Raw genomic sequence first — 25,673 nt, forward strand, 5'->3', positions numbered from 1 at the left:
GTTTCTGACCAATGGAGGTTTGGAGGTTTCTGATCACTGGTATTTGGGGTTTTCTGATCACAGGGGGTTTCAGAGTTTCTGATCACTGTGGTTTGGCGGTTTCTGATCACTGGGGGTTTGGGGGTTTCTGATCACTGGGGTTTCGAGATTTCTGATCACTGAGGTTTGGGGGTTACTGATCACTGGGGGTTTGGAGGTTTCTGATCACTGGGGGTTTTGGGGGTTTCTGATCACTGACGCTTGGGGGTTTCTGATCACTTGGGTTGGGGGATTTCTAATCACTGGGGTTTGGGGGTTTCTGATCACTGGTGGTTGGGGTGTTTTCGATCACTTGGTGTTTGGGGGTTTCTGATCACTGGCGGTTTGGGGGTTTCTGATCACTTGGGTTTGGGGGTTTCTGATCACTGGCGGTTGGGGTGTTTCTGTTCACTTGGGTTTGCGGGTTTCGGATCACTGGGGTTTGGGGTTTTCTGATCACGGGGGTTTGGGGGTTTCTGATCACTGGGCGTTTGGGGTTTATGATAACTGGGATTTGTAGGCTTCTGATCACTGGTGTTTCTCGGTTTCAGATCACTGTGGTTTGGGCGTGTCTGATCACTGGTGTTTGGGGGTTTCTGATCACTGGGGGTTTGGTGGTTTCTGATCACTGGGGTTTGAGGGTTTCTGATCACTGGTGGTTGGGGTGTTTCCGATCACTTGGTGTTTGGGGGTTTCTGATCACTGGCGGTTTGAGTGTTTCTGTTCACTTGGGTTTGCGGGTTTCGGATCACTGGGGTTTGGGGTTTTCTGATCACGGGGGTTTGGGGGTTTCTGATCACTGGGCGTTTGGGGTTTATGATAACTGGGATTTGTAGGCTTCTGATCACTGGTGTTTCTCGGTTTCGGATCACTGTGGTTTGGGCGTGTCTGATCACTTGTGTTTGGGGGTTTCTGATCACTGGGGGTTTGGTGGTTTCTGATCACTGGGGTTTGAGGGTTTCTGATCACTGGGGGTTTGGGGTTTCTGATCACTTGGGTTTGTGGGTTTGTTATCACTGGGGGTTTGGGAGTTACTGATCACTGGGGGTTTGGGGGCTTCTGATCACTGGGGTTTGGAGGTTTCTGATCACTGAGGCTTGGGGGATTTTGATCACTGGGATTTGGAGGTTTCTGATCACTGGGGTTTTGGGGGTTTCTGATCACTGGAGGGTTGGGGGTATCTGATCACTAAGGTTTAGCGGTTTCTTATCACTGTGGTTTGGAGATTTCTGATCACTGGGGGTTTGGAGGTTTCCGATCACTTGGGGTTTGGGGGTTTCTGATCACTTGGGTTTGGGGGTTTCTGATCACTTGGGTTTGGGGGTTTTTGATCACTGGCGGTTTGAGTGTTTCTGTTCACTGGGGTTGTGGGTTTCTGATCACTGGGATTTGGGGGGTTCTGATCACTGGGACTTGGGGGTTTCTGATCACTGGTGTTTGTCAGTTACTGATCATGGTGGTTTGGGGTTTTCTGATCACTGGTGTTTGGGGATTTCTGATCACTGGGGTTTGAGGATTTCTCACCACTGTGGGTTTGGGGGTTTCTGATCACTGGGGTTTGGGGGTTTGTGATCACTGGGGGTTTGGGGGTTTCAGATCACTAGGATTTGGGGGTTCCTGATTACTCAGGTTTGGGGGTTTCTGACCAATGGAGGTTTGGAGGTTTCTGATCACTGGTATTTGGGGTTTTCTGATCACAGGGGGTTTCGGAGTTTCTGATCACTGTGGTTTGGCGGTTTCTGATCACTGGGGGTTTGGGGGTTACTGATTACTGGTGTTAGGCATCTGATCTCTTGGGGTTTGGAGGTTTCTGATCATTGAGTTTTGGGGGTTTCTGATCAGTGGGGTTTGGTGTTTTTTCTGATCACTGTGGTTTGGGGGTTTCTGATCACTGGGGGTTTGGGGGTTTCTGATCAATGAGGTTGGGGGGTTTCTGATCACTTTGGGTTTGGGGGTTTCTGATCACTGGGGTTTGGGGGTTTCTGCTCACTGGGGTTTGTGGGTTTCTGCTCACTGGGGGTTTGGGGGTTTCTGATCACTGGCGGTTTGAGGATTTCTGATCACTGGGGATTTTGGGGTTTCTTATCACTGTGTGTTTGAGGGTATCTGATTACTGGGGGTTGGTGGGTTTATGTTAACTGGGGGTTTGGGGGTTTCTAATCACTGGGGTTTGGGGGTTTCTGATCACTGGCGGTTTGGGTGGTTTCTGATCACTCGGGGTTAGGGGGTTTCTGATCACTTGGGTTTGGGGGTTTCTGATCACTGGCAGTTTGAGTGTTTCTGTTCACTGGTGTTTGGGAGTTTCGGATCAATGGTGTTTGTGGGTTTCTGGTCACTGGGGTTTGGGGTTTTCTGATCACGGGGTTTTGGGGGTTTCTGATTACTGGCGATTTGGGGGTTACTGATCACTTGGGTTTGGGGGTTTCTGATCACTGGCGGTTTGAGTGTTTCTGTTCACTTGGGTTTGGGAGTTTCGGATCAGTGGTGTTTGTGGGTTTCTGGTCACTGGGGTTTGGGGTTTTCTGATCACGGGGTTTTGGGGGTTTCTGATCACTGGGGTTTGTGGGTTTCTGATCACTGGGGTTTGGGGTTTTCTGATCACGGGGGTTTGGGGGTTTCTGATCACTGGGCGTTTGGGTGTTTCTGATCACGGGGATTTGGGGGTTCCTGATCACTGGTGTTTGTCGGTTTCTGATCACTGTGGTTTGGGTGTTTCTGATCACTGGTGTTTGGGGGTTTCTGATCACTGGGGGTTTGCAGGTTTCTGATCACTGGGGGTTTGGGGGTTTCTGATCACTGAGGTTTGGGGGATTTTGATCACTGGGATTTGGGGGTTTCTGATCACTGGGGGTTTGGGGGTTTCTGATCACTGAGGTTTGGGGGATTTTGATCACTGGGATTTGGAGGTTTCTGATCACTGGAGGTTTGGGGGTATCTGATCACTGAGGTTTGGGGGATTTTGATCACTGGGATTTGGAGGTTTCTGATCACTGGAGGTTTGGGGGTATCTGATCACTGAGGTTTGGGTGTTTCTGATCACTGGCGGTTTGGGTGTTTCTGATCACTGGAGGTTTGGGGGTATCTGATCACTGAGGTTTGGGTGATTCTGATCACTGGGGGTTTGGGGGTTTCTGATCACTGGGGGTTTTGGGGGTTTCTGATCACTTGTGGTTTGGGGGATTCTGATCACAGTGGTTGGAGGGTTTCTAATCATTGGGGTTTGGGGGATTCTGATCACTGGTGGTTGGGGTGTTTCTGATCACTGGGGGTTTGGGGGTTTCTGATCACTGGGGGTTTGGGGTTTTCAGATCACTGGGGGTTTGGGGGTTTCTTATCACTGAGGTTTTGGGGGTTTCTGTTCACTGGTGGTTGGGGTGTTTCTGATCACTGGGGGTTTGGGGGTTTCTGATCACTGGGGGTTTGGGGTTTTCAGATCACTGGGGGTTTGGGGTTTCTGATCACTGAGGTTTGGGGGTCTCTGATCACTGAGGTTTGGGGGTTTATGATCACTGGGGTTTGAGTGTTTCTGATCACTGGGGTTGGAGGTTTTCTGATAACTGAGGTTTGGGGGTTTCTGATCACTGGGGTTTGGCGGTTTCTGATCACTGGGGTTTGAGGGTTTCTGATCACTGGTGGTTTGGGGGTTTCTGATCACTGGGGTTTGGGGCTTTGTGATCACTGGGTGTTTGGGGGTTACTGATCACTGGGGGTTTGCATGTTTCTGATCACTGGGGGTTTGGGGGTTTCTGATCACTGGGGTTTTGAGATTTCTGATCACTGAGGTTTGGGGGTTACTGATCACTGGGGGTTTGGAGGTTTCCGTTCACTGGGGGTTTGGGGGTTTCTGATCACTGGGGTTTGGAGGCTTCTGATCTCTTGGGGTTTGGGGGTTTCTGATCATTGAGTTTTGGGGGTTTCTGATCAGTGGGGTTTGGTTTTTTTTTTGATCACTGGGGGTTTGGGGGTTTCTGATCAGTGGAGTTTGGAGCTTTCTGATCACTGGGGTTTGGGGGTTTCTGATCACTGGGGGTTTGGGTGTTTCTGATCACTGGTATTTGGGGGTTTCTGATCACAGGGGGTTTCAGAGTTTCTGATCACTGTGGTTTGGCGGTTTCTGATCACTGGGGGTTTGGGGGTTTCTGATCAATGAGGTTGGGGGGTTTCTGATCACTGGGGGTTTGGGGGTTTCTGATCACTGGGGTTTGCGGGTTTCTGCTCACTGGGGGTTTGGGTGTTTCTGATCACTGGGGGTTTGGAGGTTTTTGATGACTACGGTTTTGGGGGGTTTCTGTTGACTGGGGGTTTTGGGGTTTCTGATCACTGGGGTTTGGGTGTTTCTTATCACTGTGTGTTTGAGGGTATCTGATTACTGGGGGTTGGGGGGTTTATGTTGACTGGGGGTTTGGGGGTTTCTGATCACTGGGGTTTGGGGGTTTCTGATCACTGGGGTTTGGGTGTTTCTGATCACTTGGGTTTGGGGGTTTCTGCTCACTGGGGGTTTGGGGGTTTCTGATCACTGGCGGTTTGAGGATTTCTGATCACTGGGGATTTTGGGGTTTCTTATCACTGTGTGTTTGAGGGTATCTGATTACTGGGGGTTGGGGGGTTTATGTTGACTGGGGGTTTGGGGGTTTCTGATCACTGGCGGTTTGGGTGTTTCTGATCACTTGGGTTTGGGGGTTTCTGATCACTCTTGGTTAGGGGGTTTCTGATCACTGGGGGTTTTGGGGGTTTCTGATCACTAGTGGTTTGGGGGATTCTGATCACTGGTGGTTGGGGTGTTTCTGATCACTGGGGGTTGGGGGTTTCTTATCACTGAGGTTTTGGGGGTTTCTATTCACTGGTAGTTGGGGTGTTTCTGATCACTGGGGGTTTGGGGGTTTCTGATCACTGGGGTTTGGGGGTTTCTGATCACTGAGGTTTGGGGGATTTTGATCACTGGGATTTGGAGGTTTCTGATCACTGGGGGTTTGGGGGTTTCTGATCACTGAGGTTTGGGGGATTTTGATCACTGGGATTTGGAGGTTTCTGATCACTGGGGTTTGGGGATTTCTGATCACTGAGGTTTGGGGGATTTTGATCACTGGGATTTGGAGGTTTCTGATCACTGGAGGTTTGGGGGTATCTGATCACTAATGTTTAGCGGTTTCTTATCACTGTGGTTTGGAGATTTCTGATCACAGGGGGTTTGGAGGTTTCCGATCACTAGGGGTTTGGGGGTTTCTGATCACTGGGGTTTGGGTGTTTCTGATCACTGGCGGTTTGGGTGTTTCTGATCACTTGGGTTTGGGGGTTTCTGATCACTGGTGGTTTGGGGGTTTCTGATCACTGGGGGTTTGGGGTTTTCTGATCACTGGGTGTTTGGGGGTTTCTGATCACTTGTGGTTTGGGGGATTCTGATCACAGTGGTTGGAGGGTTTCTATTCATTGGGGTTTGGGGGATTCTGATCACTGGTGGTTGGGGTGTTTCTGATCACTGGGGGTTTGGGGGTTTCTGATTACTAGTGGTTTGGGGGATTCTGATCACAGTGGTTGGAGGGTTTCTATTCATTGGGGTTTGGGGGATTCTGATCACTTGGGTTTGGGGGTTTCTGATCACTGGTGGTTTGGGGGTTTCTGATCACTGGGGGTTTTGCGGGTTTCTGATCACTTGTGGTTTGGGGGATTCTGATCACAGTGGTTGGAGGGTTTCTATTCATTGGGGTTTGGGGGATTCTGATCACTGGTGGTTGGGGTGTTTCTGATCACTGGGGGTTTGGGGGTTTCTTATCACTGAGGTTTTGGGGGTTTCTGTTCACTGGTGGTTGGGGAGTTTCTGATCACTGGGGGTTTGGGGATTTCTGATCACTGGGGGTTTGGGGGTTTTCTGATCACTGGGGGTTTGGGGGTTTCTGATCACTGAGGTTTGGGGGTCTCTGATCACTGGGGTTTGAGGGTTTCTGATCACTGGGGTTGGAGGTTTTCTGATCACTGAGGTTTGGGGGTCTCTGATCACTGGGGTTTGAGGGTTTCTGATCACTGGGGTTGGAGGTTTTCTGATCACTGAGGTTTGGGGGTTTCTGATCACTGGGGTTTGGCGGTTTCTGATCACTGGGGTTTGAGGGTTTCTGATCACTGGTGGTTTGGGGGTTTCTGATCACTGGGGTTTGGGGCTTTGTGATCACTGGGTGTTTGGGGGTTACTGATCACTGGGGGTTTGCATGTTTCTGATCACTGGGGGTTTGGGGGTTTCTGATCACTGGGGTTTTGAGATTTCTGATCACTGAGGTTTGGGGGTTACTGATCACTGGGGGTTTGGAGGTTTCCGTTCACTGGGGGTTTGGGGGTTTCTGATCACTGGGGTTTGGAGGCTTCTGATCTCTTGGGGTTTGGGGGTTTCTGATCATTGAGTTTTGGGGGTTTCTGATCAGTGGGGTTTGGATTTTTTTTTGATCACTGGGGGTTTGGGGGTTTCTGATCAGTGGAGTTTGGAGCTTTCTGATCACTGGGGTTTGGGGGTTTCTGATCACTGGGGGTTTGGGTGTTTCTGATCACTGGTATTTGGGGGTTTCTGATCACAGGGGGTTTCAGAGTTTCTGATCACTGTGGTTTGGCGGTTTCTGATCACTGGGGGTTTGGGGGTTTCTGATCAATGAGGTTGGGGGGTTTCTGATCACTGGGGGTTTGGGGGTTTCTGATCACTGGGGTTTGCGGGTTTCTGCTCACTGGGGGTTTGGGTGTTTCTGATCACTGGGGGTTTGGAGGTTTTTGATGACTACGGTTTTGGGGGGTTTCTGTTGACTGGGGGTTTTGGGGTTTCTGATCACTGGGGTTTGGGTGTTTCTTATCACTGTGTGTTTGAGGGTATCTGATTACTGGGGGTTGGGGGGTTTATGTTGACTGGGGGTTTGGGGGTTTCTGATCACTGGGGTTTGGGGGTTTCTGATCACTGGCGGTTTGGGTGTTTCTGATCACTTGGGTTTGGGGGTTTCTGCTCACTGGGGGTTTGGGGGTTTCTGATCATGGCGGTTTGAGGATTTCTGATCACTGGGGATTTTGGGGTTTCTTATCACTGTGTGTTTGAGGGTATCTGATTACTGGGGGTTGGGGGTTTATGTTGACTGGGGGTTTGGGGGTTTCTGATCACTGGCGGTTTGGGTGTTTCTGATCACTTGGGTTTGGGGGTTTCTGATCACTCTTGGTTTGGGGGTTTCTGATCACTGGGGGTTTTGGGGGTTTCTGATCACTTGTAGTTTGGGGGATTCTGATCACTGGTGGTTGGGGTGTTTCTGATCACTGGGGGTTGGGGGTTTCTTATCACTGAGGTTTTGGGGGTTTCTATTCACTGGTAGTTGGGGTGTTTCTGATCACTGGGGTTTTGGGGGTTTCTGATCACTGGGGTTTGGGGGTTTCTGATCACTGAGGTTTGGGGGATTTTGATCACTGGGATTTGGAGGTTTCTGATCACTGGGGGTTTGGGGGTTTCTGATCACTGAGGTTTGGGGGATTTTGATCACTGGGATTTGGAGGTTTCTGATCACTGGGGTTTGGGGGTTTCTGATCACTGAGGTTTGGGGGATTTTGATCACTGGGATTTGGAGGTTTCTGATCACTGGAGGTTTGGGGGTATCTGATCACTAATGTTTAGCGGTTTCTTATCACTGTGGTTTGGAGATTTCTGATCACAGGGGGTTTGGAGGTTTCCGATCACTAGGGGTTTGGGGGTTTCTGATCACTGGGGTTTGGGTGTTTCTGATCACTGGCGGTTTGGGTGTTTCTGATCACTTGGGTTTGGGGGTTTCTGATCACTGGTGGTTTGGGGGTTTCTGATCACTGGGGGTTTGGGGTTTTCTGATCACTGGGTGTTTGGGGGTTTCTGATCACTTGTGGTTTGGGGGATTCTGATCACAGTGGTTGGAGGGTTTCTATTCATTGGGGTTTGGGGGATTCTGATCACTGGTGGTTGGGGTGTTTCTGATCACTGGGGGTTTGGGGGTTTCTGATCACTAGTGGTTTGGGGGATTCTGATCACAGTGGTTGGAGGGTTTCTATTCATTGGGGTTTGGGGGATTCTGATCACTTGGGTTTGGGGGTTTCTGATCACTGGTGGTTTGGGGGTTTCTGATCACTGGGGGTTTTGCGGGTTTCTGATCACTTGTGGTTTGGGGGATTCTGATCACAGTGGTTGGAGGGTTTCTATTCATTGGGGTTTGGGGGATTCTGATCACTGGTGGTTGGGGTGTTTCTGATCACTGGGGGTTTGGGGGTTTCTTATCACTGAGGTTTTGGGGGTTTCTGTTCACTGGTGGTTGGGGTGTTTCTGATCACTGGGGGTTTGGGGGTTTCTGATCACTGGGGGTTTGGGGTTTTCTGATCACTGGGGGTTTGGGGGTTTCTGATCACTGAGGTTTGGGGGTCTCTGATCACTGAGGTTTGGGGGTTTATGATCACTGGGGTTTGAGTGTTTCTGATCACTGGGGTTGGAGGTTTTCTGATCACTGAGGTTTGGGGGTTTCTGATCACTGGGGTTTGGCGGTTTCTGATCACTGGGGTTTGAGGGTTTCTGATCACTGGTGGTTTGGGGGTTTCTGATCACTGGGGTTTGGGGCTTTGTGATCACTGGGTGTTTGGGGGTTACTGATCACTGGGGGTTTGCATGTTTCTGATCACTGGGGGTTTGGGGGTTTCTGATCACTGGGGTTTTGAGATTTCTGATCACTGAGGTTTGGGGGTTACTGATCACTGGGGGTTTGGAGGTTTCCGTTCACTGGGGGTTTGGGGGTTTCTGATCACTGGGGTTTGGAGGCTTCTGATCTCTTGGGGTTTGGGGGTTTCTGATCATTGAGTTTTGGGGGTTTCTGATCAGTGGGGTTTGGTGTTTTTTTTGATCACTGGGGGTTTGGGGGTTTCTGATCAGTGGAGTTTGGAGCTTTCTGATCACTGGGGTTTGGGGGTTTCTGATCACTGGGGGTTTGGGTGTTTCTGATCACTGGTATTTGGGGGTTTCTGATCACAGGGGGTTTCAGAGTTTCTGATCACTGTGGTTTGGCGGTTTCTGATCACTGGGGGTTTGGGGGTTTCTGATCAATGAGGTTGGGGGGTTTCTGATCACTGGGGGTTTGGGGGTTTCTGATCACTGGGGTTTGCGGGTTTCTGCTCACTGGGGGTTTGGGTGTTTCTGATCACTGGGGGTTTGGAGGTTTTTGATGACTACGGTTTTGGGGGGTTTCTGTTGACTGGGGGTTTTGGGGTTTCTGATCACTGGGGTTTGGGTGTTTCTGTTCACTGGGGTTTGTGGGTTTCTGCTCACTGGCGGTTTGAGGATTTCTGATCACTGGGGATTTTGGGGTTTCTTATCACTGTGTGTTTGAGGGTATCTGATTACTGAGGGTTGGGGGGTTTATGTTGACTGGGGGTTTGGGGGTTTCTGATCACTGGGGTTTGGGGGTTTCTGATCACTGGCGGTTTGGGTGTTTCTGATCACTTGTGTTTGGGGGTTTCTGATCACTTGTGATTTGGGGGATTCTGATCACAGGGGTTGGAGGGTTTCTAATCATTGGGGTTTGGGGGATTCTGATCACTGGTGGTTGGGGTGTATCTGATCACTGGGGGTTTGGGGGTTTCTGATCACTGGGGGTTTGGGGTTTTCTGATCACTGGGGGTTTGGGGGGTTCTGATAACTGAGGTTTGGGGGTCTCTGATCACTGAGGTTTGGGGGTTTCTGATCACTGTGGTTTGGCGGTTTCTGATCACTGGGGTTGGAGGTTTTCTGATCACTGAGGTTTGGGGGTTTCTGATCACTGGGGTTTGGCGGTTTCTGATCACTGGGGTTTGAGGGTTTCTGATCACTGGTGGTTTGGGGGTTTCTGATCACTGGGGTTTGGGGCTTAGTGATCACTGGGTGTTTGGGGGTTACTGATCACTGGGGGTTTGCATGTTTCTGATCACTGGGGTTTGGGGGTTTCTGATCACTGGCAGTTTGAGTGTTTCTGTTCACTGGTGTTTGGGGGTTTCTGATCACTTGGGTTTGTGGGTTTCTGATCTCTGGCGGTTTGAGTGTTTCTGTTCACTTCGGTTTGGGGGTTTCGGATCAGTGGTGTTTGGGTGTTTCTGATCACTGGGGTTTGTGGGTTTCTTATCACTGGGGTTTGGGGTTTTTTGATCACGGGGGTTTGGGGGTTTCTGATCACTGGGGGTTTGGTGGTTTCTGATCACTGGACGTTTGGGGGTTTCTGATCACTGGGGGTTTGGTGGTTTCTGATCACTGGACGTTTGGGGGTTTCTGATCACTGAGGTTTGGGGGATTTTGATCACTGGGATTTGGAGGTTTCTGATCACTGGGGGTTTGGGGGTTTCTGATCACTGAGGTTTGGGGGATTTTGATCACTGGGATTTGGAGGTTTCTGATCACTGGGGGTTTGGGGGTTTCTGATCACTGAGGTTTGGGGGATTTTGATCACTGGAGGTTTGGAGGTTTCTGATCACTGGGGGTTTGGTGGTTGCTGATCACTGAGGTTTGGGGGTTTCTGATCATTGGCGTTTGAGGGTTTCTGATCACTGGGGTTTGCAGGTTTCTGATCACTGGGGGTATGCAGGTTTCAGATCACTGGGGTTTGTGCGTTTCTGATCACTCGGGGTTTGGTGGTTTCTGATCACTTGCGTTTGGGGATTTCTGATCACTGGGGTTTGGGAGTTTCTGATCACTGAGGTTTGGGGGTTTCTGATCACTGGAGTTTGAGTGTTTCTGATCACTGGGGGGTTTGGGGGTTTCTGATCACTGAGGTTTGGGGGTTTCTGATCACTGGGTTGGAAGGTTTCTGATCACTGAGGTTTCGGGGTTTCTGATCACTGGGGGGTTTGGGGGTTTCTGATCACTGAGGTTTGGGGGTTTCTGATCACTGGGTTGGAAGGTTTCTGATCACTGAGGTTTCGGGGTTTCTGATCACTGCAGTTTGAGTGTTTCTGATCACTGGGGATTTGAGGGTTTCTGATCACTGGGGGTTTGGGGGTTTCTGATCACTGAGTTTTGGGGGATTCTGATCACTGGTGTTGGAGGGTTTCTGATCACTGGGGGTTGGGGGTTTCTGATCACTGGGGGTTTGAGTGTTTCTGTTCACTGAGGTTTGGAGGTTTCTGATCACTGGGGGTTTGGGGGTTTCTGATCACTGGGGGTTTGGGGGTTTCTGATCACAGGGGGTTTGGGGGTTTCTGATCACTGGGGTTTGGGGGTTTATGATCACTGGAGGTTTGGGTGTTTCTGATCACTGGGATTTGGAGTATTCTGATCACTGGGGTTTGGGGGTTTCTGAGCACTGGGGGTTTGGGGGTTTCTGAGCACTGGGGGTTTGGGGGTTTCTGATCACTGGGGGTTTGGGGGTTTCTGATCACAGGGGGTTTGGGGGTTTCTGATCACTGGGATTTGGTGGTTTCTGATCACTGGGGTTTGGGGGTTTCTGATCACTGGGGGTTTGGGGGTTTCTGATTACTGGGATTTGCGGGTTTCTGATCACTGGGATTTGGAGGATTCTGATCACTGGGATTTGGGGTTTCTGATCACTGGGATTTGGAGGTTTCTGATCACTGGGATTTGGAGGTTTCTGATCACTGGAGTTTGGGGGTTCCTGATCACTGGGGGTTTGGGGGTTTCTGACCACTGGAGTTTGGGGCTTTCTGATCACTCAGGTTTGGGGTTTTCTGATCACTGGAGGTTTGCAGGTTTCTTATCACTGGGGATTGGAGGATTCTGATCACAGGAGCTTTAGAGGTTTATGATCACTGGTGGTTTGGAGGTTTCTGATCATTGGGGGTTTGGAGGTTTCTGACCACTGGAGTTTGGGGGTTTCTGATCACTGGGGGTTTGGGGGTTTCTGATCACAGGGCGTTTGGGGGTTTCTGATCACTGGGATTTGGTGGTTTCTGATCACTGGGGTTTGGGGGTTTCTGATCACTGGGGGTTTGGGGGTTTCTGATTACTGGGATTTGTGGGTTTCTGATCACTGGGATTTGGAGGATTCTGATCACTGGGATTTGGGGTTTCTGATCACTGGGATTTGGAGGTTTCTGATCACTGGGATTTGGAGGTTTCTGATCACTGGAGTTTGGGGGTTTCTGATCACTGGGGGTTTGGGGGTTTCTGACCACTGGAGTTTGGGGGTTTCTGATCACTCAGGTTTGGGGTTTTCTGATCACTGGAGGTTTGGAGGTTTCTTATCACTGGGGATTGGAGGATTCTGATCACAGGAGCTTTAGAGGTTTATGATCACTGGTGGTTTGGAGGTTTCTGATCATTGGGGGTTTGGAGGTTTCTGATCACTGGGGGTTTGGAGGTTTCTCATCACTGGAGGTTTGGAGGTTTCTGATCACTGGGGGTTTGGAGGTTGCTGATCACTGAGGTTTGGGGGTTTCTGATCACTGGGGGTTTGGGGGTTTCTGATCACTGGGGGTTTGGAGGTTGCTGATCACTGAGGTTTGGGGGTTTCTGATCACTGGGGGTTTGGGGGTTTCTGATCACTGGGGGTTTGGGGGTTTCTGATCACTGGGGGTTTGGAGGTTGCTGATCACTGAGGTTTGGGGGTTTCTGATCACTGGGGGTTTGGGGGTTTCTGATCACTGGTGTTTGGGGGTTTCTGATCACTGGGGTTGAGGGTTTTGATCACTGGGGTTTTGGGGCTTTCTGATCACTGAGTTTTGGGGGTTTCTGATCACTGGGGGTTTGAGTGTTTCTGTTCACTGAGGTTTGGAGGTTTCTGATCACTGGAGTTTGAGTGTTTCTGATCACTGGGGGTTTGGGGGTTTCTGATCTCTGGGTTTGGAGGGTTTCTGATCACTGGGGGTTTGGGGGTTTCTGATCACTGGGGGTTTGGGGGTTTCTGATCACCGGTGGTTTGAGGGTTTCTGATCACTGAGGGTTGGGGGTTTCTGATCACTGGGGGTTTGGGGGTTTCTGATCACTGGGGGTTTGGGGGTTTCTGATCACCGGTGGTTTGGGGGTTACTGATCACTGGGGTTTGGGGTTTTCTGATCACTGGTGGTTTGGGTGTTTCTGATCACTGGGGTTTTGGGGGTTTCTGATCACTGGGGTTTGGGGGTTTCTGATCACTGGGGATTTGGGGGTTTCTGATCACTGGGGTTTGGGGGTTTCTGATCACTGGGGTTTGGGGGTTTCTGATGACTGGGGGTTTGGGGGTTTGTGATGACTGGGTGTTTGGGGGTTTCTGATCACTGGGGGTTTGAGGGTTTCTGATCACTGGGGGTTTGGGGGTTTCTGATCACTGAGGTTTAGGGGTTTCTGATCACTGGAGTTTGAGTGTTTCTGAACACTGGGGGTTTGGGGGTTTCTGATCACTGAGGTTTGGGGGTTTCTGATCACTGGGGGTTTGGGGGTTTCTGATCACTGGGGGTTTGAGGGTTTCTGATCACTGGGGGTTTGGAGGTTTCTGATCACTGAGGTTTGGGGGTTTCTGATCACTGAGGTTTGGGGGTTTCTGATCACTGGGTTTGGAGGGTTTCTGATCACTGAGGTTTCGGGGTTTCTGATCACTGGCGTTTGAGTGTTTCTGATCACTGGGGTTGGAGGGTTTCTGATCACTGAGGGTTGGGGGTTTCTGATCACTGGGGGTTTGGGGGTTTCTGACACCGGTGGTTTGGGGGTTACTGATCACTGGGGTTTGGGGGTTTCTGATCACTGAGGTTTGAGGGTTTCTGATCACTGGGGGTTTGGGGGTTTCTGATCACTGGGGGTTTGGGGGTTTCTGATCACTGAGGTTTAGGGGTTTCTGATCACTGGAGTTTGAGTGTTTCTGAACACTGGGGGTTTGGGGGTTTCTGATCACTGAGGTTTGGGGGTTTCTGATCACTGGGGGTTTGGGGGTTTCTGATCACTGGGGGTTTGAGGGTTTCTGATCACTGGGGGTTTGGGGGTTTCTGATCACTGAGGTTTGGGGGTTTCTGATCACTGAGGTTTGGGGGTTTCTGATCACTGGGTTTGGAGGGTTTCTGATCACTGAGGTTTCGGGGTTTCTGATCACTGGCGTTTGAGTGTTTCTGATCACTGGGGTTGGAGGGTTTCTGATCACTGAGGGTTGGGGGTTTCTGATCACTGGGGGTTTGGGGGTTTCTGACACCGGTGGTTTGGGGGTTACTGATCACTGGGGTTTGGGGGTTTCTGATCACTGAGGTTTGAGGGTTTCTGATCACTGGGGGTTTGGGGGTTTCTGATCACTGGTGGTTTGGGGTTTTCTGATCACTGGGTGTTTGAGGGTTTCTGATCACTGGGGGTTTGGTGGTTTCTGAGCACTGGGGTTTGGGGGTTTCTGATCACTGGGGGTTTGGGGGTTTCTAATCACTGGGGTTTGAGGGTATCTGATCACTTGGGTTTGGGGATCTGATCACTGAGGGTTTAAGGGTTGTTATCACTGGGCTTTGGGGGTTCTGATCACTGGGGTTTTAGAGGTTCTGATCACTGGGATTTGGGGGTTCTGATCACTGGCGATTGGCCCTTTGTTCATGACATTGGCATCTCTTTATCCAGTTGTTTCCAATCATTAACATTACAGAGAGAGTGATGCTGCTCACTGTATATGGGAGCTGTAAAAATACCTGCTGTTAATTTTGAGAAGTGTTGGTTTGGTGAGTTGCTGCAGTGTGTCTTGTAGATGGTACACACTGCTGCCAGTGTGTGTCGGTGGTGGAGGGAGCGAATGTTTGTGGATGGGGTGCCAATCAAGCAGGCTGCTTTGTCCTGGATGGTGTCGAGTTTTTGAGTGTTGTTGGAGCTGCACCCATCCAGGAAAGTGGGGAGGGTTCCATCACACTCCTGACTTGTGCCTTGTAGATGGTAGACAGGCTTTCGGGAGTGAGGAGGTGAGTTACTCCCTGCAGGATTCCTAGCCTCTGACCTGCTCTTGTAGCCACGGTATTTATAATTTATGATCAAAGACCAACATCTACAGGCAGGATCCAACATCAAGCATACATCAAGAGTGAGAGACTGATGTAAAGATCAAACACAACATGTAGAGGCTGAAACTAACATCAAGGGGCAGAGAGAAAGTTCTACTGTCAGAAACCAACATGAGTGGATGGAAACCAACATCAAGGGTCACAGACCAACATCAAGGGACAGAGTCTAACATTTAGTGCCAGAAACCAATATGTATCAGAGGATGAAACAGCAACAATAAGGACCAGAGACCAACATAAACATTCAGAGAGTAGAACAGAATGTCAAAGTCCAACATCAAGAGGTGGAAACCAAATTAAACAGTGGTAGATCAACATCGAGGATCAGAAACCAATATCAAGATTGAGAGATCAACATCTAGTGTCAAGGACCAACATAATGAATCAGAGACCAAGATAAAGAAACAGGGAGCAACATTCGGTCTCAAAGATGAACATGAAGGTTCAGAAACCAATATCTAGGGACAGAAACTAATATCAACAGTCAGAGACAAACATAAAGTGTGACACCGATCAATATATAGGATCCAATACAAATATCAAGGATCAGAAACCAACATCTATGGTCAAGGAGGAACATCTAGGATCAGAGACAAACATATCAGGACAGAGACCAACACAAGAGGTGAAAGACAAGTCAGAAATCAACACTAAAGTACAGGGACCAATATCTAGGAGCAGAGGACAAAATAAAATGTCATGGATCCACATTAAGGGTCAGAGACCAACATAAAGGGGCAGAAACTTATATTTAAGCTCAGAGGTAAAGGGTGACACAGATCAACATATAGAACCATAGAATGGTTACAGCACAGAAGGCAATTCAGCCCATCGGGTCCATGCTGGTTCTCTGTAAGAACAACTCAGTTAGTTCCACTCCTCAGCCTTTTCTTCATAGCCCTGTAAATATTTCCTTTTCGAGTAATTATCCAATTCCCTTTTGAAATCCAGGATTGAATCTGCCTCCATCACACTCTCAGGCCACGCACTTCAGATCCTAACCACTCACTGTGTCGATAAAACTTTCCAATATCGCCTTTGGTTCTTTTGCCATTCACCTTAAATCGGTGTCCTCTGGTTCACGACACTTCCACCAATGGGAACACTTTTTCCCTATCTACACTGTCCAGACCCTTCATGATTTTGAACACTTCTATCAAACCTCCTCTTAATCTTCCCTTCTCCAAGGAGAACAGTACCAGCCTCTCCAACCTATTCACGTAACCAACATCTCTCATCCCTGGAATCATTCTCATAAATCTTTTCTGCACCCTCTCTAATGGCTTCACATCCTTCCTAAAGTGCAGTGCCCAGAATTGGACACAATACCCAAGTTGCGACCGAGCCAGTATTTTATAAAGGTTCATCATAATTTCTTTGTTTTTGTACTCTATGCCTCTATTTACAAAGTCCAGGATCCTATATGTCTCATTAACCGCTTTCTCACCCTGCCATGCCACCTTCATCAATCTGTACACATATACCCCCAGATCCCTCTGCTCCTATACTTTAGTATTGTATCCTTTATTTTATATTGACTTTGTAGCAGTTAGGTACAACTGAGTGGCTTAGAGATGGGCAATAAATGCTGGCCTGGCCAGTGACGCCCACATGCCATGAATGAATAAAAAAAAATATTACCTCTCCTCGATCTTCCTACTAAAATATATCATTTCACACTACTCTGCATTAAATTTCATCTGTCATGTGTCTGCCCATTCCACCAGCCTGATGTCCTGTTGAACATATGAACATACGAATTAGAAGCAGGAGTAGGTCACTGGGCTACTTGAGCCTGTTCCACCATTCAACAAGATCATGGCTGCTCTGATTGTAACCTCAACTCCACTCTCCCACCTACCCCTGATAACCTCCCACCCCCTTGCTTATCAAGAATCTATCTACCTCTGCCTTAAAAATGTTCAAAGGCTTTGCTTCTAACACCTTTTGAGGAAGAGAATTCCAAAGGCTCACGACCCTCAGAGGAAAAATTCTCCTCAGCTCTGTCTTAAATGGGTGACCCCTTATTTTTAAACAATGACCTCTAGTTCTAGATTCTCCCACAAGGGGAAACATCCTTTCCACATCCACTCTATCATGACTCCTCAGGATCTTATATGTTTCAATCAAGTCGCCTCTTACTCTTCTAAAGTCCAGCAAATACAAGCCTAGCCTGTCCAACCTTCCTTATAAGACAACCTGCCCATTTGTCCAGTAAACGTTCTCTGAACTGCTTCCAATGTATTTAATCCCTTCCTTAAATAAGGAGATCAATACTGTACACAGTACTCCAGATGTGGTCTCACCAATGCCCTGTATAACCTCTCTACATTAGTTTTCAATTCCCCTTGCAATAAATGATAACATTCTATTAGCTTTCCTAATTACTTGCTGTACCTGCATACTAACCTTTTTCAATTCATGCACGAGGACACCCAGATCCCTCTGCATCTCAGAGCTCTGCAATCTCTCACCATTTAGATAATATGCTTCTTTTTTATTCTTCTTGCCAAAATGGTCAATTTCACACTTTCCCACATTATACTCCACTGTATACATTCCTCCAGTCTGCAAAACAATCGTTCACAATTACTTTCTGTTCCCTGTCACTCAGTCAATTTCCTATCCATGTTGCTACTGTCCCTTTTATTCCATGGGCTTCAACTTTGTTGACAAGCCTGTTATGTCACACTTTATCAAACGCCTTTTGGAAGTCCACATACACCACATCAACCACATTACCCTCATCAGCCCTCTCTGTTACCTCATTAAAAAACTCAATCAAGTTAGTTGAACACAATTTGGCCTTAACAAATCCTTAATTAATACACATTTGTCAAAGTGACAGTCAGTTTTGTCCCAGATTATCATTTCTGAAAGCTTTCCCACCACTGAATTTAAACTGACAGGCCTGTAGTTGCTTTTTTGAGCAAGGGTGTCATATTTGAAATTCTCCAGTCCTCTGGCACCAGACCACTATCTAAGGAGGATTGGAAGATTATGGCCAGTGCCTCTGCAATTTCCACCCTTACTTCCCTCAGTATCCCACATCTGATGTGGTCCTGATGACTTATCAACTTTAAGTACAGACAGCCTTTCTACTACCTCCTCTTCATCAATTTTTAGCCCATCCAGTGTCGCAACTTCCTCCTCTTTCACTATGACTTTGGCAGCATCTTCTTTCTTGGTAAAGACAGATGTAAAGTATTCATTTAGTACCATGCATCTGCCTCCATGGGTAAATCCACTTTTAGGTCCCTAATTGGCTCAAATTTTTTATATTCGTTCGGGGGATGCAGGCGGCACTGGCTAGGCCAGCATTTATTGCCCATCCCTAATTGCCCTTGATAAGGTGGTAGTGAGCTGCCTTCTTGAACTGTTGCAGTCCTTGGGGTGTAGGTACTGTTAGGAGGGGAGTTCCAGGACTTCGATACAGCGACAGTGAAGCAATAGTTCCAAGTCAGAATGGTGTGTAGCTTGAATTGGACCTTGCGGGTGGTGGTGTTCCCATGCATCTGCTCCTCCTTTTACCACTGTTATACTATTTACATGCCTGTAGGAGACTTTTGGATTCCCTTTCATATTAGCTGCCAGTCTCTTCACGTACTCTCTCTTTGTTTCTCTTATTTCTATTTTCACTTCCCCGCTGAACTTTATATTCAACCTGGTTCTCCATTGTATTATCAACCTGACATCTGGCAAGAGCACCCTTTTTCTGCTTCATCTTACTCTCTATCTCTTTTGTCATCCAGAGAGCTCTGGCTTTGTTTGTCCTACCTTTCCCCCTCAGGATATGGGATCAGAAACCTACATCAAGGATTAGAAACCAACATGCACAGTCAGAATGCAATATCTAGAGGTAGAGAGCAACTTCAAAGGGCAGAGACTAATGTAAGAGTTCAGAGACTAACATCAAGGGAGAGAGACTGACACCAAGGGTCAGCGACAAAGATCAAGGATCGGAAACTAATATCAAGAGATGGAGATCAACAAAAAAGGGACAGGGATCAACACCTAGGGGCAGAGACTAATGCAAAAAGTCAAATAACAACATAATAAAGCAGAGATCAATATCTAAGTTCAGAGAACAAAATCATGGGTCAAAGACCAACATAATGGGTGAGACCAATCTAAAGTTTAAGAGACCAACATAAAGCTTCTGAGAGCGACATAAAGGGTCAGAGACCGACATCTAGTGCAGGAGGTCTAGTATTAGGCCAGACCTTACAAGAAACGACACCACCTTGTGATAGAAACCAAGATGCATTTGTAAGAGGCCAATCCAAACACAGACATGTCCATGAGATAGACAAGTATGTGAGTAACAAAGGGAGCTCTGATGGTTAGCAAGCTTTTCACACAGTAACAATTGCCCACCAGATGGACTCAGTTACTCAGCAGCAAGCAATCACCATCATTAACATCATTTGCCCAGAGAAAACTGGTCAGCACAAATTATGACTCAAGATCGAAACAGGGGCAAGTGCAAATTTTTGCCACTGAGAATACTGAAGAACATGTACCTGGCAAGATGGGAAGCCATGGTACAACCTACAAATACAAGGCTTACTGCCTACAACAGTACCCCAATCAAATGCATGGGAGCACTAAAGTTGGAATGTAGGTATGGAAACTCTTTGTGGTCACAGAAAACATTCTACATTGTCGATACGAATGGTCCAGCAGTTGCAGGGCTACCAGCATGTAGTGAGCTTCTAATTGTGATAATCCATGAAATCAGCAGTGCGCCAAGGACTGACGTCCAAAATACATCTGATCCTACTGAATCCATCCAAGATTAGTCTACCCGGATCATTTTGATACAATGGGAAGTTTCAAAGGAGTAGCCACTCTACACGTGTGGGATGACGCCATTCCTTCGATAGATCCACCAAAGAAATGTTGCGTCCATATCAAGGACAAACCCAAAGCCGAGCTGGATAGTATGGAGAAGCAAGGAATTATTATGCGCCTTCAGCTGTACATGGATTGGTGCAGCACCATAGCAGCGGTGATTAAAAAAAGACGGCAACATCAGGGTACCTTGACGCTAGAAAGCTGAACCGGGCATTAAAAAAAAGTCCTCATAAAATCCCCACCTAGGAAGAACTGAATCCAAAGTTTGGAAGAGCTAGATTCTTTTCTAAGCTTGATGCAAAGCATGGATACTGGTCGGTCTATCTCTCTGAAAGTTCACAGGAGTTAATGACTTTCAGGACTCCATTTGGGCGATATTGACTTTTGCACCTACCCTTTGGTTTATCAGTAAGCCGGGATTTATTTCGACAATGAATGGATCATATCATGGAGAATGTTCCAGGGTGTGTCTGTGTTGCTGACGATATAGCAGTGATGAGCAGCACAAAGGAGGAGCATGACAAGAAACTGCACATCCTAATGCAAACTGCCAGAAAGGAAGACCTTGTATTCAGCAGCAAGAAGTGTGCCATTGACATGAATCACATCAACTTTTTCAGCTCAATTTTCACAGATGCAGGCATAAGACTGGTTCCCAGCAAGGTAGAGGATATGCAGTTCATGCCAAGTCCACAAGCCAAGGAAGACTTACGGAGATGTTTTGGTCTATTTAATTTTCTAGCTCCCTACATCTCAAACTTTTCAGAGAAGTCCTCATCTCTATGGGGATTCTTTTAAAAAGGATAGACCTTATCTGTGGCACAAAGACCATCGGCATGTATTTGACTTACTGAAGCAATCACTGTTGGTGAGACGTGTTTACCGTATTATGACATGAATAAGGATACCATTCTCGAAGTGGATGCTTTGCTGAAAGGTTTGGGAGCATGTTTGCTGCAAGAGGGTCATCCAATTGCTTTTGGATCAAAGAGCTTCTCGACCACACAGGCAAGTTATTCCAACATAGGAAGGCAAACATTAGCTCTGGTATTCGGAATCACCAAGTTTCACACTTATCTTTTTGGCAAGCATTTCATAGTCAAGACGGATCACCTGTGTGCCACCTTGACTACAGTGGCTATTAATAAAAGTGCAAGGATATGACTGCAAGGTCAGATATAAGCCTGAGAATCCTACGGTGACCTCTGACCACCCTTAGCAGACTACCCAATTCCAGAAAGTGTGAAGACATTCCAGGTTGATGGAGTCGACATAGAACTGGAAGGTTTATACCAGATAGATTTGATGCCGTTCGGACAAAGGAAGCATGAGGGACTACAGGAAGAAGCTACCAAAGACTCAGTTTTAACGGAGCTATGGCAACTCATTGTCAAAGGATTGCCTGACACAATACAAGAAGTTCCTGCAGGATACAGCCGGAAAGCACGTCAGGAGGTAGAATTTTAGAAAGAGCACGGGAAGCATGGCAGAGGCACAGCGACAGACACATCAGGACAGAGGGGTTTAAAAAGAGTGCGGGAAGCACCGGCAGAGACACAGCGACAGAGACCTTTCCACATCTCCAACAGCATAGCACGCGATTGGAAAGAAAAATTGAAGTGTGACATCATAGGGAAGCAGGTAGGTGTTTGGCTGGGTGAGACTTCGGAGCTTCAAACAGCACAGGAGGGGAGTATCTGGTGGGTATTTTCTTACTTATTTTCTTTTTTCTGCTGATTTTTATTTTTCTCAAACATTTAAGTCTATCTACCAAGTAAAAGCTCAAATACCAGTAGTCAGTCGGTGGTTTCCTGTTTGTTCATTCTATTTATAACCATTTTATTATGTTTATTTAACTTCCAATCTAGAATACACAATGCACAATGCAATTGCAATTTCAAAACACTACAATGTAAATATTGTTCAAAACTGTTCTCTTTCATCATGCACATAGTTTATCTTTTGTGTATTTCCATTTTAGGAAAGGTTGATGTTGTGATATCACTTTAACAGTCAGAGTACTTCACACATCAGCACAGGAAGTGACTTCAAACAACACCTGATAGTTCAGTTGGAGTTGTGTTAGTTATCAAGTCACATGTGTATTATAGAGCTCTCTTGTAAACCTGTTACTTAATAATAAAGAACCCACTTTTTAATCACCACTTAGTTCAAGACTGTTTGGTACCTTATTGCTGAAGAAAACAATAATACAACAGTGAGTAACAGGGGTGGCCTGAAAGGGGCGAGTGTATAAAGAGCGGGTGTATAACAGGCAGATGTATATAACAGGCAAATGTATAAATGGCGGGGGTGTAACTGGTGGGTCTTTAATGGGTGGGTGTATATAATGGGTGACCGATTTGATACAGAATTATTTTGTGCTACGGTATCATCTGATTTCAACTGAATGAGGACCACTTAGAGGAATTTATTAACAGGCATGGCCTGTTCCTGTGCTGTACCTTTCTTTGTTCTTTGTTATTTCAACCCAGGTAATCTAACTACTGTAAATCTCCCACCATGATGTTGGGGGTGATCTTGTGTAAACCCGACCCAGCTTCTTTGTGTGGTTAGAAGCAGTAAGAAGCAAAAGGCTGTGTGTGTTGGATTGGTTCCTGTTTTTGATGCAAAACCACCAATGTCTCATAGTTGCACCACTGTCTCCAATAGCAACGTGTTTTGTCTGTTTGATGGCTCAGCCATTTTGGATGCAACAAATCCCTCTGTGAGCAGTCGTCAATGGGTAGGTACAGGAGATTATCAAATACCCAGTGTCCGTCACTGGACCAACAATATGATCAGCACCTCAAACAAACTTCTGCATTTTTCCTGATCAACATAATAGCAAACCAGGCCTTGATGTTGGAAAAAGTATAACTCTGGTCTCCAATTTTGAATTTACTTTCACATAGTGAAATGGAAATGAATCTGGTGCTGTATTCAGGGTGAGGCAGCACAGACTGATAATTGCTTCTTGGCCCTCAGCTGGGTGATTGGAGAGACTGGCCATCGCTGGTCAGGGCTCACAGGCAGCTCTCCCAATGGGTGACTGTAGTTTCGGGGCATGTGGCTCATTGACTGATGGGGCAATTTTAACCAAAATTGCCAGGCGTGAACCCCATGGGATGGAGTGGAACGGAGGTTTAACCCCCACCTGCACTATATTACTCAATATTACTCAATCGACTTCAATGGATATAAAACCTGGAATCCTGGGAGGTGACAGACAGGCAGACCAGACAGACTCGACAGACAGACTCGACAGACCAACTGACTGATCAAGCACAAACAAGCAGTGGAATGGTCAGTCTCAGGGCCATGATGGGGTTGGTTGAGTAGTGCAGGTAGCAGCAGGCCCAAGGTGAGGCCTGGAGGAGCCGAGCCCTCCAGTCTCTCCAGCTCCCTGGCCTCTCCAGTTCTCTCCAGTCTCTCCAGCTCCCTCCAGCCCCCTCCAGTCTCTCCAGCTCCCTGGCCTCTCCAGCCCCCTCCAGCCTCTCCAGTCTCTCCGGCTCCCTGGCCTCTCCAGCCCCCTCCAGCCTCTCCAGTCTCTCCGGCTCCCTGGCCTCTCTAGCCCCCTCCAGCCTCTCCAGCTCCCTGGCCTCTCCAGCCTCTCCAGCCCCTCCAGCCTCTCCAGTCTCTCCAGCTCCCTGGCCTCTCCAGCCTCTCCAGTCTCTCCAGCTCCCTGGCCTCTCCAGCCTCTCCAGTCTCTCCAGCTCCCTGGCCTCTCTGGCCTCTCTCCAGCCTCTCTGGCCTCTCCAGTCTCTCCAGCTCTCTGGCCTCTCCAGCCTCTCCAGCTCCCTGGCCTCTCCAGCCTCTCCGGCCTCTCCAGCCCGACAGAAAACCTGAAAAATAAATGTCAAACTTAACTCTGAGCCTCTTTTGGCCCAGGATCCAACTCCAGGTGTGACCTCCTCGGGGGCCGACACTGTCTGACTCTGTCCTTGAAGGGGAACCAATGCTGCCCCTGATGTCCTCCTTGGACTCGATCTGCTTTTTAAAGTCACACTCCACTTCCTTCCTGCAGGTGTCCTCCTCACCTGCTAAAAGGTCAGGTTAATATGGGGTCATGCTCGGAGGAAGTGGGATTCATTGGGGTAACTGCCCCCCTCCTTATTTTAATTGTCTCCCCACTTAGTTTTCATTCGGCTAAAACTGGGGACTCTGTGCCCCGATTTCTTCAGTATCCTAAGGGGTGAACCAGTTTAAAATCACCTCATTGAGACGGACCTTTTACTGAACAATTCAACATCTGCAGCTCTGTACACAGAACATTCCTCACCTTGGGATGTTTCATTTTATGTTTTTTCATGTACTGGCTCAGAGCACGGGCTGCATCTTTGGAACTTAAATTATATTGTTGTATCATTGCAGATTTTCTGGGTGGGGCCCATGCTCGGAGGAGTCTTGGCTGCAATTGTGTCCAACTTACTGTTGATGCCAAAGAGGATTAGGTGCAGAGACTGTCTGAACTCCTTGAAGAATGATCACAAGGTTGAAATCAATGCAGAGCCACAGCCCTAAACACAAAGATTGTTCGAGAAAAACAGAGATAATGTCTCAGGTCACTGAGACCCTGTTATTCCCACACACTTTGTTTTTCTCTCCACAGAGGCTGCCTGTCTTGCTGACGATTTCCAGCATTTTCTGGTTTTAAGACAAAGATTGTCAGTGCAGCTGCTAGGCTCCAGCCCTATTGTGTGCCTGGAAATACACTGCATGATAGCAGTGCCATATATACACCTTAACACCTTTTTGATGTTATTATGTTGTTAAAATCAGTCATGTTTGTAAATAAAAATCAGGTGTTTGATTGTCTATGTAATGCACTTCTATTTAAATTGTATTTGAGTAAATGATGTTTCTGTTACTGTGTTTAGCAAATGCAGAAAGGCAGAGATACACTGTGATAACATTCTGATACTTCACTGTAACATGTAATGAAATAAACTCGAGATCACAGGAGTCCAGTTGTGTCAATAATCTTAACATTCAACCAGGATTTGATCAGAGCAGTCAGTTCACCAGTGACTAAAATAACCAAGCAAACACGTTTGGTTGCACACTGATCCAATATCTCAGTGAATGAAGCACAGGAGAAAAGATCCAGTGTCATTCTCACAGGTTAGCAACGTCACACCAAGCAACAGCACAGCCCATACTCCAAGAATTTCACAGGGATATACGGCACAGAAACAGGCCCTTTGGTGTTTATGCTCCACTCGAGCCTCCTGCCATCTTTCTTCATCTAAATCTATCATAATCCGCGATGCTGAGGAGGTCGTGGATAGCATGTTTAGTGAATTGGTCACACCGCAGATTAGGAATGCTGAGGGAGAAAGGGAATGGGTGACCAAAAGGCAGAGAAAGAGCAGGAAGGCAGCGCAGGAGTCCCCTGCGGTCATCTCCCTCCAAAACAAGTATACCGTTTTGGATACTGTTGAGGGAGATGGCTCACCAGGGGAAGGCAGCAGTCGCCACGTTCATGGCACCGTGGCTGGCTCTGCTGTTCGGAAGGGCGGGAAAAAGAGTGGAAGGGCTATAGTCATAGGGGATTCGATTGTAAGGGGAGTAGATAGGCGGTTCTGTGGTCGAAAACGAGACTCCCGAATGGTATGTTTCCTCCCAGGTGCACAGGTCAGGGATGTCTCAGATCGGCTGCAGAACATTCTGAAGGGGGAGGGTGAACAGCCAGTTGTCATTGTGCACATAGGCACCAATGATATAGGTAAAAAACGGGATGAGGTCTTACAAGCAGAGTTTAGGGAGTTAGGAGCCAAGTTAAAAAGTAGGACCTCAGAGGTAGTAATCTCAGGATTGCTACCAGTGCCACGTGATAGTCAGAGTAGAAATGAAAG

The 25,673-nt window shown here is 47.8% G+C and overlaps 1 protein-coding gene across 2 annotated transcripts in view; it reads left to right on the forward strand.

Annotated features, from left to right (window-relative positions):
- LOC137347884 (aquaporin-2-like) overlaps nucleotides 1–24,801 on the forward strand; it is a 164,030-nt gene extending 139,229 nt beyond the window's left edge. Inside the window, exon 4 of one of the 2 annotated variants that reach the window (XM_068012923.1) lies at nucleotides 21,797–21,984. In XM_068012923.1, coding sequence (XP_067869024.1) covers nucleotides 21,797–21,814 — 18 coding nt within the window. In that variant the 3' untranslated portion in view covers nucleotides 21,815–21,984. Of the gene's footprint in view, nucleotides 1–21,796; nucleotides 21,985–24,189 lie in introns of those variants that run through there. The other variant, XM_068012922.1, reaches the window with a different exon arrangement.
- Nucleotides 24,802–25,673: the final 872 nt, after the last annotated feature.

The sequence above is a fragment of the Heterodontus francisci genome, chromosome 33 (genome assembly GCF_036365525.1).
Source record: "Heterodontus francisci isolate sHetFra1 chromosome 33, sHetFra1.hap1, whole genome shotgun sequence".
In the NCBI taxonomy this organism is placed as follows: domain Eukaryota; kingdom Metazoa; phylum Chordata; class Chondrichthyes; order Heterodontiformes; family Heterodontidae; genus Heterodontus; species Heterodontus francisci.